At 38.2% G+C, this 20,516-nt stretch overlaps 2 protein-coding genes and 2 pseudogenes across 2 annotated transcripts; 1 reads left to right on the top strand and 3 right to left on the bottom strand.

Moving 5' to 3' along the window:
• Window positions 1-2,682: 2,682 nt before the first annotated feature.
• LOC110069458 (somatostatin receptor type 4-like) lies at window positions 2,683-4,728 on the bottom strand (the record flags this gene model as incomplete). The annotated part of the gene is made up of 1 exon (XM_020776982.2): window positions 2,683-4,728. A coding segment is annotated over one exon (1,026 nt), but the record flags the coding sequence as incomplete, so codon positions are not given.
• LOC149113573 (melatonin receptor type 1A-like) lies at window positions 4,675-8,532 on the bottom strand (annotated as a pseudogene).
• Window positions 8,533-8,689: 157 nt separating this feature from the next.
• Window positions 8,690-9,415, top strand: LOC149113572 (uncharacterized). Its single transcript, XM_089287358.1, has one exon. It carries the CDS (start codon window positions 8,690-8,692, stop codon window positions 9,413-9,415), a length of 726 nt encoding a protein of 241 aa, XP_089143484.1.
• A 3,626-nt stretch (window positions 9,416-13,041) lies between these two features.
• Window positions 13,042-18,815, bottom strand: LOC149113571 (allatostatin-A receptor-like; annotated as a pseudogene).
• Window positions 18,816-20,516: the final 1,701 nt, after the last annotated feature.

The following is a 20,516-nucleotide window of genomic DNA, read 5'->3' as shown; positions in this document are numbered from 1 at the left end:
GACGATGATCTACTCTTGTTTTAGACGTAGAAAAGCAACGAAAAACATGACAATTAAATAAACTGGATGTGCCAACTAACATGCAATATTTATATCCATCTTGGCCAAGCCACAGTTTATTTTAATCCGGAATTGAAGTCATGGCTTCCGGTCGCTTCATGGTTTTTACACATCTTTAGATTTAGACAGCACAGATGTTCACAGCTGACGTATCCGAAAAAGCTAATGACAAGAACAGTTTCCTCTAGATCAAGTCACTGAATCGTCCGTGAGACTATGGTAACAAGTTTCTGCGCGTCATTTGAAATGAAACTCAAACCATGCCGTATGCCAAAAACCATGCCAAATGTTCAAAAACAGTCACGGCTGTTAATCTTTGTGGATGGCTTTTGGATGGCTTTTATATCGCGAAAAGTTGAAGGTAATTGTTGACCTCGATTTTTTGGCTCTGTCCTGTTTTCCCTGACAGTAACACTTATATCAAGAATACATGTACGGAAGAAAGCCCTCGACGGATTAATTCGAAACCACTGCGTAAATTGCTGCTACCTAAGTTACCCCTGCCTCCATTTTTTATGTATTATATAACTTATTGACGTTTTTCTTGTAAAATGAATTTTATCTAGAAGTAAATATCTACTCTGAATAATCATGAAACTCCGTTTATATGGTTTATTTCTAGTACCTTCTAGTAGTTCTAAAAAGTAACAAATCAAAACCCCTTTACTTATAGCACCTATTTAAGAGGCTGTCTCTGTAACAACCGACCACTGATTTTACTTCGAAAATTCGATTTTTCTCATAAGCTGGGATTTCAAAGCCCTTCCCTAGTCAATCACTAAAATGAGTTTTATTTCATTAAAAATTCCAATTGAAGTTTTCTAGGATTGATTGAAGTTCGGTCTGCTCGACACAAGTTTCATGCCCGCCGAAACTGGAAAAATAGCACATATTGCCGGCGCTCTAAAAAAAATAGTATTCGCTCAAAAGTCCCAATTCTATTTTTCAACTATAGATATATCATAGCAGTTTGTTTAGCCATGTTGCAATTATAATTCAATGTTGTTCCTTCAACGGTTAAAAGAAGATTTTCTTTTGGACCAAAAGAGTGCTTCTACAAACCTTTCAAGAGGTGTCTACATGATTAAACCGGCTTCGAGGGAAACAATGGTCATCAATACAATGAACATCGAAGTATGTGACGGTCACGCTCGACACAGATGAGGAACATATAACTCTACTTTATGTACAAACCTACAGTTGGAAGGAAAAGCTGGCAGTTTTAATGCTACCTAGGTTTCAAGGATCCCTACAAAGGACCAAAACTTTAATCTTGAAGTCAGGTAAGAGATTTACGGTAATTCATCGGAGCACTTTACGAAGGCGAGTGTGTTAGTTACTCACTGGAATATTTTCAAAATTTCCTGAACTTTAAGCAGTCGTTAGTTTTGAAAACCTAGTGGGCAGACCAATTTTATTATTGTTTTAAATTAAGGGACACTTATACTTTCTATTCATGTAGTTCAGCAGTTTCAAACAGGTGCCACATTTTTAAAACGTGCCTGCAAAGTAGAGCTATTTTCGCGTTTGGTTCAAAACTCGATTGAACGGGTAGAAAATCTTCTTTTAACCGTTGAAGGAACAACATTGAATTATAATTGCAACATGGCCAAACAAACTGCTATGATATATCTATAGTTGAAAAATAGAATTGGGACTTTTGAGCGAATATTATTTTTTTTTAGAGCGCCGGCAATATGTGCTATTTTTCCAGTTTCGGCGGGCATGAAACTTGTGTCGAGCGGACCGAACTTCAATCAGTCCTAGAAAACTTCAATTGGAATTTTTAATGAAATAAAACTCATTTTAGGGATTGACTAGGTAAGGGCTTCGAAATCCCAGCTTATGAGAAAAATCGAATTTTCGAAGTAAAATCAGTGGTCGGTTCTTACAGGGACAGCCTCTTAATACCCCCAATAGTTACAAGCTTTTTTTCTCATTCTTATGCATGATTTTGTAATTGAAATCACAAACAATTCTTCCATAAGTGAGGGCCTCGGCATACCAGATAGCCTGTTGTCGATAACTAAAATGCTTCAACGTTTAGTGCTCGATAGAGCTTTACCGCACAGTACATTAGTGTAATCTTGCTGGCCAGCATTCACTGCGCATGTCAGAACGTATGTCTTATCAACAAAAATCTTGAAGAGAAGCTAGGTATCGACATACTGTTATCGACGAAAATCAGTTTATACTGTGCGTGTCAGAATGTATGACTTATCGACAACAAACTTGAAGAGTAGGGAAAACTAGCTATCGACATATCGTTATCAGCGAAAATCAGTTTTCTTTATGAAAAGGAGTTCATCTTAGCTGTGTTCTTATTTAGGTTCGTTATCGATAACTTGTTTCACACACAATCCCCAGTCTGTAGAGGACGCCTATGCGTACAGTGGCCCCCAACTTGGAAAACTAACATTACATTGCATTACTAGGTATATACATCACTCTTCCTAAATTACAGTTTACTACGGGTTCCTTACAATAAAATGTCACAGTAAAGTAATTCTAAGGTATATGACTAATCAAATTAAAACAATAACGTGAGTAAATTAAGACAATCTCCTCTAAATAGACAAAATGTGTTAAAACGTAATATCTAAACTTCGTTGCTACTTTTACGATTTAAACAAAACAAAGAAAAATTTTGTCTCATTATAGCTAATCTCAAGCCGGCAGACTGTGATATAAACCAATTATCTTGCTTACTAAATTTGTACAGAAACTTTTTTCAATCACAAACAACATTACTTTTACGTTTAATAAATAACGTTGCATTACATTAAGGTTATGGACCTAAATTTACGTAACGAAATACTTCTATGAACTTACTGCCTTACTTAGCCGTTTCACAAAAAGAACAACTTACAATGTGTTCTTACCTACGATACCCTACTATTACAATTAACTACCATGCTATTTAAAATACCAAAACTGTAAAACAACTGCAGTAAAATACAAATATTGCAGTATCACTAAAAAGAAACAACAGAAAAAGACTGACAGTCATTAACTACATTGTATGCTAGCGACTTCGACACGTTAATAAAGTCTTATCTTATCTTATCTTATCATGTACAAAATATTTCGAATTGATTGATTAGACTTAATGAAAATAATTAGAGATAAAAAATGAAGCCCTTTTCTATACAAGAAATACTTGTATTAGCTTGCGTTGTTATATATCTTTCCGGGTCATATTTTCCTGTACTAGGGCGAAGAATACTCGAAAACTAGGGCAAGAATCATTACTATTTCGGGATTCAAGTTATTCTGTAAATAGGCTTTGGCCAAGTTTCGGTTTATGCTATGACTCGCACGATGAACAGGACGCATGGCTGATATCTCTGACATGAAATTAAGTCAAGTCGATTTTATTCAACAAATAAAGAAGCCTAAGCCGTGTATTACACCGTGATAAAACACGACAGAGATTTCTCGAGTGTTTTATCGCAGTGTTATACATGGCTTAGGCTCATTTGCTTTATGATATAGAGGTAATGTGGCGAAAAACAATAAAACACGCTTTTTCTATCTTTTATATTTTGAAAAACATGGGTTTTTGACCAATTATAGCGCGCCGGGGGTCCTATCTATATTATAATATTATATAAGCAATTCTTAAGCAATCCTTCCTTGAAGTTACAGTTTGCTTTGTTCCACGGATTCATTCTCGGTCTCGTCGTAAATTTGGGATTCGTCATCATCATGGGCTATTCCGGTCATTGAAATATTTCCGTTTCCTTCTTGTTGGTAATTCTCTAGTTTTGCCTGGGAGCCTTCGCGTACAAATGCCGAGTAGTCCACAACCCTTGACCCTTCCGGCTGATGCTCCGTCTTACTAAATCTTCCGTCGTGACTTCGTCTGGTCCCTCTTTCCTTTCCTCTAATGTCTGTCTTTTCTGTTGTAACTTCCATTTTCTTCAAGAAACAGAGAATTCTTGTGAATTTTTTCCTGTAATTACGGTTGGTAGCTCCGTAGATCCAAGGATTTACACAAGAATTGAACATGGCCAAAACAACTGTGACGTGATGGAGAGGTGTATCCAGTTGCGTGATGTTGAACTTTGACAGCACATAAACAAACTGGTTTGGAATCCAGCACAGTGCCAGGACCAAACCTGTTATAGCGCACATATGCAAAAGGCTTTTAAAAGATTTCGTGTCGTTACTCCTGGCCAGACGATCACGTGACCTCCGCATCACTCGATGCAAGTGGAAAAAGGTAATCATGGAAACAAACAAGGGAATGAAAAAGGTAAATGTTACGTGAACCACAGTGAAAATCTGATAGAAGAACTTGTTTCCAATCAGCGTGATCCAAACACAGGAGGGAGTTCCGTCTTCCATGACAAGTTTCTTCTCTATCAACGCTTGCCAGTTCAGTGCACAACAAACCATGGAGACGCTTGTAATGTACATAATGACTCTCCGCCGCTTGAATGTAGCTTTATACTTGACGGGTCTAGTTATTGCATACCAGCGGTCTATTGCTAACAGCATCACTATGGCAACAGAGATCTTACCGAAGGTGAAGACGAAGTACTGGGAACTAAGAATGTGGCAGAAAACATCTCCCGCCAAGTTTTCTGGGACGGGGAAGTTTTCGTCTCCTATGACAAAGGCAGGGGTAATTGCCAGTATAACTCCTGCGAAGATAACAACATTAAACAAACGCAATAGGCCATTTCCGAGTTACCTTGGGTCACTGACTTAAAGGGAGTCCTCGTGCATAACTTTTCATTTGAAGATGAGTTTGATCTACATGGAAATGAACCTGTGTGCGAAACACATTTTCATATGAATGGTTTCATACGAATAATCGTCTTGACACAAAGCCAAAAGGAACTCGGAAATGGCCTATTGTCTACCATCACTTTTTATTTAACCGTGTATCGTTGAAACGTTGTGGTAAAAACTGCTCGTCCTTTTTCCAATTCACTATTCGGTGGCCAAATTAAAATTTGGACATGCTATTGAACTATGTTCTGTGATCCTGTGTCCTGTGAAGAAGCTAATGGCAAACTAGCTCGTTCTGTTCTCGCTTGAAGATGTACACAGTATGATGACGAAGACAACATCGAAAGCGTTGCCGGAACGTTTTGGTTGAAACGACCAGTATTCTAGTCGCTTATGCATGTGCATGTTACACTGTTACTTTGTTTACGTTTACCTGTAGTTGTTTCTATTGTTTAACTTGTGCCTTTTGTAATTTTGTTGTAAATTATCATTACTTTTTTTGTTCTTTCCTTTTTAATATAAACTCTTGACCCTGCTTCAATTAGTTTTGGAACTAGTTGTGGGGCAAGCAGTTCTTGTGACTCTATATAAGAAAATAAGATAAAATTAAAGTTCAACTTTAAGTTCAACTTCAACGAAGAAAAGTTGTTTGACTTTGCAAAAAACTAACGACGGAAAAGCATGGTTCAATTAACATTATTTAACTCTGATACAATAACCGATGTTTGTAACTCAAACGAACATAATTTTGTAGTCCTGAGGAAAACCACTACCACGAGTGTTGATCGTTTGCGGTGCGCAGCGATTCTAAAAATAGCTTGTGTAATATGTACATGCTAATAGATGCGTGTCTCAAAGAAATATCATGAAACTGTAATCGTACATCATGAAAACACTGCACGGTATGCATGTATACTCTAAACAAACAATCAATCATTCATTCATTCATTCATTCATTTTAAGTTCTGCCCCAAAACTCAAAATATCGAGTTGATAAACTCGCAACATCAAAACTCTTAGAACTAACAAAAAGGCTTAACAGATGATGTTAGAAAATTCGATATTGAAAGTAGATTGGGTCAACGAGCTCAGTAAGCCAGTTGTTCAAGTTTGGGCTTATGCGATAATGAAAAACCATTCAAAATTGTTTATACGAATCCTTTGTTACACTTATAGCTCACTCTGGTTATGGCTGTTAGAGTTGTTGGCAGCCTCTTCGCGTATATGAGTGTCTTTATCATCATGGGGCATTCCATTCATTGTGATTTTTTCTGTTGCTTTCTCCCTGGGGAACCTCTGGTTTTCCCTGGGAGCCCTCAGGTATAAATGCGGAGGAGTCCACAACTCTTGATGCTTCTAAATGTGGCCCCGTCTTACTGAAGTTTTTATCATCCGTTCTTCTGATGACTCCTTCCTTTATTGTAATACCCGTTTCTTCAGATGCTACCTGCACATTTTTCCAGAAACAGAGAATTCTTGTGAATCTTCTGTAATTGCGGTTGGTGGCTCCATAGATCCAAGGATTTAAGCAGGAATTCAGCATGGCTAACACAACTGTGGCATGATGGAGGGGCGTATCAAACTGAGTGATGCTGAACTTTGACAGGACATAAAAAGACTAGTTTGGAATCCAACACAATGCCAAGAGCAAACCTGTTATAGCACACATGCGGAAAAGGCTGTTGAGAGATTTTGGGCGGCTGCCCTTGGCGTGACGATAACGCGACCTTCGCATAACTCGGTACGAGTGGAGAAACGTGAACATGGAAATAACAACTGGGATCAAAAAGGTTAATGTTACGTGGGCGACGGTATAAATCTGAGACACGAACTGATTTTCAATAAGCATAACCCTAATGCAAAGGGGTTGTCCCTCCTTCATTATCAGTTTCTTCCCGATTAACGCTTGCCAGTTTAACGCACAGCACACCATGGAAACACTTGTAATATACATAATGACTTTCCACCGCTTAGATGTAACTTTGTACTTGACCGGTCTAGTTATTGCATACGAGCGGTCTATTGCTAATCGCATCACTATAGCAACAGCGATCTTACTGAAGGTGAAGATGAAGTACTGGGAACTAATGATGTGAGAGAAAACATCTCCCGCCAAGTTTTCTGGGACGGGAAAGTTTTCGTCTGCTACGATAAAGGCGGGAGTAATGGCCAGTATAACTCCTGCGAAGATACCAAAAAAATGTAAGTTTTTACCATCCCTTTCGTAACCGTGTTTCGTTGAAACGTTCTAGTAAAACTGTTCGCCCTAGTTTTCAATTGACTATTTGTTCCTAACGAGTAATGCGACGTTTGTTAACGTTTTCATCCTGTAATTTCTAGTTTGAGTGAACTTTGCTCCTATTATTCTTGTGGATTTTTCTTGGTTTGTACAAAGTTGTATTGCAACACTGAAATAACAACACTGAAAATGCAGGACTCTGAAAAAGCAGAAGGGAAAATTGTTCCGATATGTATCGCCCATATGGCGACAAACTGTGGGCAGGTGTTTCATTTCGTCCGGAGATTGATTTCATAAAAATTCAAAACGAAAAACTCATTTGGTCCAATTACGATGGCTATTCTAGAAAGCGCGAAAATGTCACATAAAGAAAATCGCATATGATCTAAAAATGTAACAAAAAAAACAATGTACCTCTTTCTTATAGTGGTCATGCACTTAGTTATACAAGCACTAAGCTTAGCTAGTTTACAGGCATGCCACTGAAACAAAGGAAACAAATATTTCAAATGTAAGAAAAAAGTGTGCTGTCTAGGTTTTATTCGAAAAATTAAATATTCAGTGGCTAAATTAAATGTTGGAAATGCTGGTGAACTTTGTTCTGGTTGAAGTGGGTACTGACAAACTATTTTCTTGTGTTCTCGTTTGAAGATGTACACAGTGTGTTGACAAGACAAATCGAAAAAGTTGCCGGGACATTTTGATTGAAACTTTGATGAAAAAAGGTAATTTGACTTTGTAAAACAAACAATGACATCGCTGAAATGGAAAACTATTGTTCAATTGATATGATTCAACTCTGATACAGTATCCAATGTTGGTCACTCAAACTTGCATAATTTTGTAGTCCTGAGAAAAAAATATGGGATATATGTGTTCATTTCCTTGGACTGAGTTGCTCTTCAGTGGTTGTGATAACCGAATAAAGTTTCAATAAAATGGCTCTTGTAATAACTTCTTTCCAGTTGTCTTCATTGTAATTTTGTGATTGTGATTTTGGTTTTACACTGGGCTTATTTCATTTGTATTTATTTCTTTAGTTAAGTTTCGTTTTTATCACATGCATCTTACCTGTGAACATATCAGTAAAGGCCAGCGAGAGAATCATCAAGTTATACGAGTTCTTCAGCATTCTGCGACATCGGATAATAACCGCACAAACCAATCCATTGCCTAAAACTGCCAGCAAGGCGATAAATCCAAATGCTACCCTTAGAGCTGTTCGCGAGTAGTCAATATGGGTTTTATTTCCTGCGGAATCTGTGGTGTTCATGGCCGAGTCTCAGTGCTGGACTGAAAACAAATGTTATCTCAGTAAGACACTCCTTCAATACACAAACATACACCTATCATGACATCAGACTGACAATTCATCCTTTGTATTTGAAATTGCTGTTCTAAGTCTTACCAATTTTAGAGCCACTTATTTTCTTTGTTTTTTTCGGCTGTACGTGTCAAATGTCCCTCAAAACAGTAAGCCACTAATAGAATTTTTCCGCGGTTTGGAAATTAGCGGAAAAATATTCTCTCGTCGGTATGAACTCTCTAGGGGTTTTGAACAGGGTATTTAGGAGTGGTTTTATGCTAATTCGTCCTCTTGGTGCTCTTTTCTGGAGGTGACTCGCTTTTATTTGTGTTGCTCTCATCCTTATGGAAGACTCAGCAGGAGCCAGCACCTCTATTTCTCCAGAACTGAGTGCTGTTTTAGATGCCCAGAAGAATGCAATTTTATCAGCCGTTAACTCCCAGATCCAAGGACTTCAGACCAACCTGCTTCAAGCCCAGTCTGATTTAGCGGTTCAAATTGCGACGGATCTTCAGCCCGACAATTACGTCTTCAAGAAGAAAGGAAACGAGCAACAGTTTAGTTTCAACCGCAAAGTGGCCAAGACGAGTAATTTGGCCCTGAAAGCCCTGGAAGGTGGAAATATTCCTAAAGCCAAGGAAGAGCTTAACAAAGGTATTTCTTTGCTAAATAATAGGCAAAAAATTATTAAATTGGCCGACAAATCTGAATTCGGTTGGGCTACGGTACAAGAGTATGTTTGCGACGATTTGGCCGACGACGAGGCCGACGCTTCGAAGATTAAAAAAGCCGAGAAAAGAGCCGCCGCTAAGATCAAAACACTGCAAGAGAAAAAGAGGAAAACTAGTCCTAAAGGTTCCTCTTCTGCGCTTTCATCTTCTAGCGCCTCCAGAGTTGGCGGTACGTTTAGCTCTTTTCCTCCAGCTACTAGTTATTTTCATCCCCAAGGTCGATACCCTTACAACTCATTCAGAGGCCTCGACATGTGCTTTCGATGCGGTAAACGAGGACACTGGGGCAATATGTGCCCCACCAAAGACAAACCGTTGTCTTCAGGATCAAAACCTTAATTTTTTGGATCAGTACGAATTTGAACAGGATATCGAGGCATCCAGCTTTACTCAAGGAAAACTGCATGCGAACTTCACATTTTGGCGTGATACTATCCAGGCTTCGGACTTTGTTCTAGACATTATCCAGAATGGTTACAAGATTCTTTTTATGGAATCGCCTTTACCGTTTTCGATTGAAAATAGATCTTCCGCCTTTCGTAGGGATAGTTTTGTTCGGGAGGCAATTTCAGAGTTGATGGCACGTGGCTGTGTAAGGGAAGTTCAGGAATACCCTCAATTTTGTAATCCGCTGCACGTCGCTGTCCAGTCTTCAGGGAAGTTAAGACTTATTTTAGATTTGTCTCATTTAAACAAATTTGTCGTCAAAAAATCTGTCAAGTATGAAGATTTAAGAACTGTTCTTCAAATGTTTTCGCCTGGGATGTTTGTCTTCTCCTTCGACCTCAAATCGGCATATCATCACATTGACATTTGTGAAGAACATATGAAGTTTCTGTCGTTCAAATGGCCTTCAGTCGATGGCGTGATGCATTTCTACGAGTTTAAAGTGCTACCTTTTGGTTTACTTCAGCGCCGTATATTTTTACAAAAGTCATACGTCAATTAGTTAAGTTTTGGAGGGCTCACGGCCATTTAGCCTTGATGTATCTAGACGATGGCATCGGGGGAAATTTGTCTTTCGAAAGTGCCGAAAACATTAGTGTTCAAGTTCGTAAGGACCTGACTTTGGCCGGTTTTACAGCTAATGACGAAAAATCAAATTGGGAACCTGTCCAGAAGTTAGTCTTCTTGGGATCGGTTTTGGACTTCCAACACGGTTTGATTCATATTCCCGAAGAGCGTATTCTCAAGCTGAAATCCTCCATTGCTTCCTGTCTTCAAAAAAGTAGTTTTTCAGCCCGTGGTCTTGCTTCAATTACGGGGCAAATTATTTCTATGTCGTGTGCTGTCGGTAATATTACTAGATTGTTGACAAGAAATTGTTATGCGGCCCTAGAGCAAAGAACCTCCTGGGATCAGCCTTTGGACGTGTCCCTTGAGATTCGTAATGAGCTTTTATTTTGGCAGAACAACATTGACTCCATTAATGGCAAGCCTATGTCGCCCAAGTCAAGTGCTGTTGGCGTTGTTTATTCTGACGCAAGTGACACTGGTTTTGGTGGCTATTTCGTTCAATGCGGTCAGGATTTTGTGTCTGGCACTTGGTCCGAAAAGGAAATGCATACCAGTTTTACTTTGCGAGAAATTTTGGCCGTTAAATTTGTTCTTCTTTCTTTACTGGACAAGTTGTGAGGTTGACTGTGAAATGGTTTACAGATAATCAGAACGTTCCCAGGATCATTTCATCTGGCAGCAGTAAAGGTCATTTGCAGACTGAAGCTTTGTCGATTTTTAACATTTGTTGTCATCGCGGTATTTCGATCGAGATGGAATGGATCCCTAGATCTCAGAATGACCAGGCCGATTTTCTCAGCCGCATTTACGATCCCGATGACTGGGGTCTTTCGTGGGATACATTTCAAAACATTGATACTGTTTGGGGTCCGCACTCTTTCGATCGCTTTGCTAATTATTTAAATGCCAAACTTCCGAGGTTCAATTCTAGATTTTGGAATCCAGGCTCGGAAGGAATTGATTCATTCGTTATGAACTGGGCGGGGGAGAACAATTATGTATGTCCGCCTATTTGCCTTATTCCGCGAGTGTTACTTCATATGCGTAACTGCAAGGCGTCAGGGACTCTTATTGTTCCGCTGTGGCATTCCGCTCCCTTCTGGCCAATGATTAGCGCCGGCGGCGATAAATTTTCCGATTTTATTGTTGACTGGATGGATCTTCCATCTTTAAAAGAAGCTTTCATTCCCGGTAGATGTAATAGCGTCTTTGGTAATGAGAATTTAAACTTTAGGATGCTTGCTTTGAGAATCCATTTTGTCTGAAAGTTTTTCCTCTTGTATTTTATATTGTTTTGTTGTCCTTTTTTCTTTCTTTGTACTCTTGGGGCCGTGCGGCCTCCAGTGAGCACACGATAGCAAATAAAGTTGTGTTTTTATGATCTGTTTTGGCGTTATTGCTGTTGCGCACGGCTGGAATATGTGGAGAGTATTTAGACGAGAGGAATCAATTTTCAAAAACTAAAAAGCCTAAGACAGAACATTGTAAATGAGTCATGTAAAATGCAAATTAGCTTTTGTTTCCCTTAATATAATTTTAGCTTTGCTTTTGATGTGATATATTTTCCAGCACAAATAGCAAAAATATTAATAAGGTGAATACCCAAACTGAAACGTTGTAAGGATACCATACCATGTTACTGAACAAACTGAAAAAACAGCGAATTTTACCGACTAAGTTGAGAATCTCCCTTCAGTTAGGCTGTGGAATTGTTTCTTCACCGGTGCATGGCTCCTGAGATGTTTTAGAGCAAAGCGGTAATGATCGTTTGAAAATATATCAACGACCTCAACACAGATTGGAACTTGTGTGATTGAAAAGTAATCGATTTTTTTTTGTAATTTCTTTATTAGACTGCGTTACACCGGCGAACTATTTTTACTTTCCTTTTCCTTGATTCATGAACATTAATATTCAAACTCGCAAATGAAACCTATTCCTATAGTTATTACGTCCTATTTTCAATAAAATAATTGTGTTTGGTGCAAACTCCGTAATTAAAGTTTAAATAAACTACTATAAATGGGTAGAAGCATTGCTTTGACATGTAGACTTTTCGATAGCAGATGGCTTTGATAGAATGGCTAACCTTTTTAAACATGAAAATATTTATGTCGACAAAGAGCTGTAAATATAAGTTAGATATACCGATAACTTGCATTTGCCAGTTTTGAGAATTTTCTGGGTACGCAATAATGTAACTGTTTTTGTTGTTTGGGCTGCGGCCCCAAGTTAAAATGGGGGCCGTGTTTTACTTCAATGAGCTTTTCTAAACCATTCTACATTGACACTATGGATTTTGAGTTGATGAAATTGTCGTTTTGGTCAGATCCTTTCTGTGTGAACGAAAAATAACGACGGTGTTTTACCCGCCAAACTCAAATGATTAAGATTTTGCTGTACGGCAACGGTATGTGCAGTCTCTACGTGTCTTTACAAAAATGACTACCTTCAAGGAAACCAGAAATCATTCTACTTTCACACGAAATAGGCTTGATTAATGACAATGATTTCCTTCTCCTGTATTCGTCTTACATCTCCCAGAACTCAGATTTGCTTTTTAGAACTTGATAGAACCGCCTGTAATTCCAACCACAAAAAAAATATATATATATAAACCCTGATATAAAAAAGCTCGATTTCAACACGGACAGGTTGTTCGTACAACGATTACGTGATAAGCCCGAAAAATACAAAACTTTCGATTATGATAAAATGCATTTTGAACAGTAACAAACAATTATAGCTCAGATTAGAACATACGAAGCTTTCTTATAAAAGGCTGTTCGGCCCGATACTAATATGACTGAATTGATCCTCTTGCGGCAGGTGTTAAAATCGTTCAAATTTTTTGTACAAATAATAATAATAATAACAATAATGACAAAGAAACAATGATCTTAGAACTGATTTTTATGATTGAGAACTTTATCTTCAAACTAGGCTGTTCAAACAGTGCAAAAAGCGTTAAAATGAGAAGTAAAAAGCAGGATCATACTCACGTATTGAAGAGTGCGTAAAACCAGGCACTTTCCCGTAGTAGAAAGTAAGGCTACGGCGGGAAAGCCGTACTGGTACGCGCGTCATGACGTCACCGGAAGTGATCTTCACTATCTGCCGCCGTACTACAGCCTAGCCGTACCAGATCTTAAAGTCCCAAATATCTTATGCTAGCCCCTAACTTTGGTCTCGGTCTGTGTAAATTTGGGATTCGTCATCATCATGGGCTATTCCGGTCATTGAAATATTTCCGTTTCCTTCTTGTTGGTAATTCTCTGGTTTTGTCTGGGAGCCTTCGCGTACAAATGCCGAGTAGTCCACAACCCTTGACCCTTCCGGCTGATGCCCCGTCTTACTAAATCTTCCGTCGTGACTACGTCTGGTCCCTCTTTCCTTTTCTGTAATGTCTGTCTTTTCTGGTGTAACTTCCATTTTCTTCCAAAAACAGAGAATTCTTGTGAATTTTTTCCTGTAATTACGGTTGGTAGCTCCGTAGATCCAAGGATTTACACAAGAATTCAACATGGCTAAAACAACTGTGACGTGATGGAGAGGTGTATCCAGTTGCGTGATGTTGAACTTTGACAGCACATAAACAAACTGGTTTGGAATCCTGCACAGTGCCAGGACCAAACCTGTTGTAGCGCACATATGCAAAAGGCTTTTAAAAGATTTCATGTTGTTGCTCCTGGCCAGACGATCACGTGACCTCCGCATCACTCGATGCATGTGAAAAAAGGTTATCATAGAAATAAACGATGGGATGAAAAAGGTAAATGCTACGTGAACGACAGTGAAAATCTGAGAGGAGAACCTGTTTTAAATAAGCGTGATCCAAACACAAGAGGGAGTTCCGTTTTCGATGACAAGTTTCTTCTCGATCAACACTTACCAGTTAAGCGCACAACAAACCAAGGAAACGGTTGTAATGTACATAATGACTCTCGGCCGCTTAAATGTAACTTTGCACATGACGGGTCTAGTTATTGCATACCAGAGGTCTATTACCAGTAGCATCACTATAGCAACAGAGATCTTACCGAAGGTGAAGACGAAGTACTGGGAACTAAGTATATGACAGAAAACATCTCCCGCCGAGTTTCCCGGGACGGGAAAGTTTTCGTCTCCCATGACAAAGGCGGGAGTAATTGCCAGTATAACTCCCGCGAAGATAATAGCATTAAACAAATGCAATAGGCCATTTCCGAGTTACCTAGGGTCTCTGATTTGAAGGGAGTCCTCGTGCAAAACTTTTCATTTGAAGATGAGTTTAATCTGCATGGAAATGAACCTGTGTGCGAAACACATTTTCATATGAATGGTTTCATACGAAAAATCGTCTTGACACAAAGCCAAAAGGAACTCGGAAATGGCCTATTGCCTACCATCTCTTTTGTTAACCGTGTATCGTTGAAACGTTGTGGTAAAAACTGCTCGTCCTTGTTTTCAATTTACTATTCAGTGGCCAAATTAAAATTTGGACATGCTATTGAACTATGTTCTGTGATCCTGTGCCCTGTGAAGAAGGTAATGGCAAACTAGTTCGTTCTGTGCTCGTTTGAAGATGTACACAGTATGACGACAAAGACAAAATCGAAAGCGTTGCCGGAACGTTTTGGTTGAAACGACTAGTATTCTAGTCGCTTATGCATGCGCATGTTACACTGTTACTTTGTTTTCGGTTACCTGTAGTTGTTTCTATCGTTTAACTTGTACCTTTTGTAATTTTGTTGTAAATTATCATTACTTTTTTTCGTTCTTTCCTTTTTAATATAAACTCTTGACCCTGCTTCGATTAGTTCTGGAACTAGTTGTGGGGCAAGCAGTTCTTGTGACTCTACATAAGACAATAACATAAAATTAAAGTTTAACTTTAAGTTCAACTTCAACGAAGAAAAGTTGTTTGACTTTGCAAAAAACTAACGACGGAAAAGCATGGTTCAATTAACATTATTTAACTCTGATACAATAACCGATGTTTGTAACTCAAACGAATATAATTTTGTAGTCCTGAGGAAAAACACTACCACGAGTGTTGATCGTTGGCGGTGCGCACCGATTCTAAAAATAGCTTGTGTAATAGGTACATGCTAATAGATGCGTGTCTCAAAGAAACATCATGAAACTGTAATCGTATATCATGAAAACACTGCTTATTTGAACTGACCGATAGATGACAGTGAAATTTAAGTTACTCCTACTCAAGTTCATTGAGTTGTGACGTCACTCATGTGTTAGGGGAGATTGGGGTCACTGTCACTTTGGTATTTAATAATGACACATACGTCTTTGCTACTGAGTAACACATTGTATAAAGCCCTGCAGCATAACATTGTTTACAAGAGCAGTTGTGTTCTTCTCTCACACTGTTGACTGCAGTTATTTCATATGTATTAATCTGCCCTCCACTGAGTTCATAATTGCCACCGAGTGAGTGTGTAGTCTGGAAATATTGTAGTGTACTGACATCCCTCAATTACTGAATCACAATGATGTAGATTGCCAGTGTAACTTTCACGATAATTAAGCTGGTAATTTTTCTCAGACATAGCGATCATTGACGGTAATTCTGTTTGCATTAAATATACCTGCCCTGTACATTGTGAGTGTTGAATACAATTGATTACCATCTCCATAATTTGTACACTGAGGTCATTAGCTTTATCTCATCCTTGAACTCATAGTAACACATTGTTTTCCAGCATTTTCACCAAATACATAATATCACCTTGACCATAAGGTGCCTTGATTGTTAGAGTAGGATCAATACTATATATAGTCCTGAGGCCCGGGATTTGTTTCTATGTCATTGTTTTTACGTGAGAGCTTTTCTAGTTTATTTTTTCAGGTATTCTTCTGCTGCGCGCATCGCACTCACGATTGTTGATATTACAATAAACAACCATCGCATAATGAGACCTGGATTGTTCTGCATATTTTATTTCCTTTTCAACATCATTTTGTTGTAAAGACAACTCTGATTCGTCACACGTTTGTTGTATACATGCTTTGTCCAATACATTGCATTCATCTGACACCACGTTATTTGATACCAAACAAACATTCCTGCATAACATGCGAATATAATAAACACACAAGAGCGACTAAACTAATGGCACAAGAGAAAAACAACAGCTGACAATGTACTCTTTTTGAGCAAAAACTATAAATGTAATAGTCATGATAGAGGTCACGTAAATATGACAATTACGTTCATCTTCACTCTGATGTAAGCCACTTACGCAGTCCAACATGGCATGTTTGTTGTCGTTTACTAGAGTTTGATAACGAGGCACCTTGTCTTAATGAGCACCTTAAACTTTCGAAAATGTTCTTCTGTCGTCTGTAGTAACACGCACTGCCCATTTTCTGTTTATTGATAACTCATTTGATATCTAGTTTGATTCTAGTAAGACCTTCGCTAAATCATTTAATTCTTTTGCTTTTTTGAGTCCGCGGAACGACCCGTTTTCGAAATAAACGCTCATTAACTACGCCATCTGTTAGAGTGAACCCACCGCGAACGGTGCCTGGGTCTATATGTTTGAACGTAGAAAAGATGACACCATTTGCTAACATATTCGACATATCTTTTTCTTTCGGCATTGACTTCGACATCGTGGAAAGAAGGTTAAGCCTTTATAACGTTTCTACGGTATTACCCATTGCACGTGACTGTTCTTTGACAGGAGTCGGCTTTCACCCGACTACTTAGCGATTAGTTAATTAGAAACGACCCCACAAGCTCATGTAGCTTTAATACTCATCGTTTTAAAATAAAGGTTATCTATCTATCTACTTCCGTGGACTGAGCTGCTGTTCCAGTGTTTGTGATAACTGATAAAAGTTATAATAAATTTGCTCATGTAATAACTTGTCTCTTGCCAGATTGTCTTCATTGTAATAGGTCTCAGCTTGTGAGTTTGGTTTTACACTAGGCTTAGTTCATCTATATTTATTTCTTTAGTTAGTTTGTTGAAGCGACCTTTGGGGAAATTAGCCGATCACTTCAACACTCTTTGTTTGGTTGCTTCTCTTTTTATTTCCACTATTGATGACTTCGGTACAATACCCACAACGTTCTCTTACTGCTACTCTAGACTAGTTACAGCAATTACTACAACTACGAGGAGCTAACTCGTCACGTTCCTTTTAAAGGGACAACCACGTCATACATCAAATCAATGTCAAACTGTCAATTAGGCTAACGTAATGTCATGCGCAGTTCGAATAAGGTTCTATTGAGACTGCGCACCGAGCTACTTAGCATATTTTCCTTCGAGGTTATCGAGGTTGACTAAAACATTTTCTACCTTGATTTTAACCGACTATTCTTAAGTGGTTGACCTAAATAAGGTAACGTGAGCAATATAAAAGTTACAATCTTCGTTCTTACCGATTAAAAGTTTTGGATAACACTAAGTTAAAAGATAAAAGTTGTTGTTAAATATATTTCATACAACATAAGTGTTACAAGAAATGGGTTTGCAAACTCCCAGCTTCGTGGGCGGGATTTCCAGTTGAAACTATCCATCTCCTTAACTGGACGTGTTCTTAGTACAAACATCCTCTAACGAGGTGCCGCTGCTATTGTAAGGAATCTTTTCTTTATTGGGTCGAGGTGTGAACTAGGAATAAATTAATTAAACATCGCTATCAAACTCCTTGAAAAGGTCAGTAAAAAGGGCAAGGTTTGACTGAAAAATTGGACAGGAGACTAAAAGTAGGGAGTCTAATGCGACTAATTCCAAAAAGAGCGCTTCCAAAATCTAGATTTCAATTTTTATTTCATTTTCTCGATCGACACCCAGGAGTAATCAAACGAGTTGCTGGACAACGCAGTTGAACCGAAAACATGTAGTGCAGCAACGGAGCTCGCAGAACATGAATGTACCAACGCATCCTACCAAGAATCGGCTAACAAATTATTTAAGTAGATACTACATTCAAAATAGTTAGATTACATGGCACTATTTCCAGTGTAACAACAGTCAAGTAATTTACACATATTTCGCGGAAGAACTAGTTCCTAGGAAAAGCAGCACCTGCGTACACATCAACAACGATAAGAAAGGCAACATTTTTTTAACACCTAAAATATTCCAATATTATATTTCCAATGACCCAACACCTATTTCTTAAAACATTACCATTAACTTTTTACCCATTATTACAAAGAATAAATATGGTTGGGAATGTATATCTTGCTTGCATTTTTATCGTTTTACAAGTTGTTTTTATCACATGCATCTTACCTGTGAACATGTCAGTAAAGGCGAGGGAGAGAATCATCAAGTTATACGAGTTCTTCAACATTCTGCGACATCGGAGATTAACCGCACCAACCAATGCATTGCCTAAAAGCGCCAGCAAGGCGATAACTCCAAATGTTACCCTTAGAGCTGTTCGTGAGTAGTCAACACGGGTTTTATTTCCTGCGGAGTCTGTGGTGTTCTTGCCTTCTAAGTGCTGGACTACAAAACAAATGTTTTCTTACTAAGAGAATAAATTGTATTACTCCTCCAAATACACAAATGCAGATCTTTGATGTCATGAGACTGACAATTCACTCGTAGGATTTTAAATTGTTATTCTAAGTTTAATCAGTTTTAGAGCCATTTAGTTTCTTTGTTTTCTTCGGCTTGTCCCTCAAACTAGTAAGCCACTTCAAGTTATTTTTCAAAACTAAAAAACCTGAGACAAAACGTTGCAAATGAGTCATGTAGAATTCAAAGTAGCTGTTGTTTCGCTTAGCTTTGGCTTTTGGTTTGATATATTTTCCAGTACAAATAAAAAAAAAATGTCAGTTTGGTGAATACCGAAAGCTAAAAGATATTATACAATATGAAGACAAGACTGATTATCTCAGTTATATACACAACTTAAGCAGCTGTGAAATTAAAGCTCGCAGCTCAAATATATGATATTTCATATATTCACTTGTCCCTCCACTATCCACGGGTTTATTACGAACTCAAAACGTGATCAGCTTCCAGTTGGCTTGATAGCTGAGTTGGTAGAGCGCTGCATCGGTATCGCAGAGGTCGTGGTTTCGAATCCCGTCCAAGCCTGAATGTTTTTCAGGCTTTAATTTCACAGCTGCTTAAGTTGTGTACATAAGTGCGATGATCAATCATGTCTTCATATCTTTATCCTCCATTCAAATATATGATATTTCATATATTCACTCGTATCTTCACCATCTACGGGTATATTACGAACTCACAACGTGACCAGCTTCCAGTTGGCTTGATAGCTCAGTTGGTAGACCACTGCACCAGTATCGCAGATGTCATGGGTTCGAATGCCGTTCAAGCCTGAATTTTTCTCAGGCTTTAATTTCACAGTTGCTTAAGTTGTGTATATAACTGCGATGATCAATCATTTCTTCATATCTTTATCCCTAGTTCAAATATATGATATTTCATATATTCACTTGTATATTACACAATGTTACTGAACAAACTGAGAATCTCCTTTCACTTAGGCTGTGTGTGGATTTGTCCCTTTACCGGTGCATGGCACTTACTGAGATATTTTAGAACAAAGCGGTAATGTATTGTAATCGTTTGAAAATTTATCAATAAATTTGTTTGATTGGAGAGTAATTGATGTATTTTATTTCGCTATGGGACTGCGGTTCACAGGCGACATTTTTTTGCCTTCTTATTTTTTGAATCATGATATATTGATTTTCAAAGTCATAAATGAAACCTTGTTCTTACGACCTATTTTCAAGAAAATAATTGCGTTAGGTGCAAGCTGCTAAACTAATGTTTGAATAAACTACTACAAAAGGAAGTGTCAAATTGGGTAAAAAACCGTTTTGTTTTGGCATGTAGACTTTTGATATCAGTTGAATTTGATCAAATGACTAACCTTTTCAAACAAAAAATATCTATGTTAGCAAAGAGCTGTAAATATAAGTTAGATATAACGAAAACTTTACCTTTGTATGTATTTGTCAGTTACACAGTGATGTAAATGTGTTTGTTGGTTGGGCCGCGAGCCCAAGTTAAAATGCGGGGCCATGTTTTTTCTCTCAGTGATCATGAGTTACTTCAGTGAACTTTTCTAAACCATGCTACATGGACACGACATGGATTTTGACAAGTAAGTTGACCAAATTGTCTTTTTGTTCAGATCCTCTCTGTGTAGAGGAGAGAACGACTGTATTTGACCACATTACGACGAGCAGCAGAGTATTTTTGACGAACCTCGAGGTGTTTGAAAATATGGTTAAACACTGTCTTGAGTGTTTTATATATCTTCCAAATCGAAACTAAAAGTAAGATGAAAACGGAGAAATGAAAACCTAAACATCTATGATAATTAAGATCAGACATCCAAACACCGTCTCCTCCACTATTTCCTTTTATTTAAGGTAATTCCCCTGAAATAAAACTGTCAATAGATTTTTGTT

Source organism: Orbicella faveolata, unplaced genomic scaffold (assembly GCF_042242905.1).
Source record: "Orbicella faveolata isolate gen_17 unplaced genomic scaffold, um_ofav_v1 contig_14, whole genome shotgun sequence".
Classification (NCBI taxonomy): domain Eukaryota; kingdom Metazoa; phylum Cnidaria; class Anthozoa; order Scleractinia; family Merulinidae; genus Orbicella; species Orbicella faveolata.
This window is presented reverse-complemented; position numbering and strand designations above follow the sequence as displayed.

What these genes read in the sequence shown, in the direction of transcription:
- LOC149113572 (XM_089287358.1), top strand. Translation starts at nt 8,690, where the DNA reads ATGGAAGACTCAGCAGGAGCCAGCACCTCTATTTCTCCAGAACTGAGT.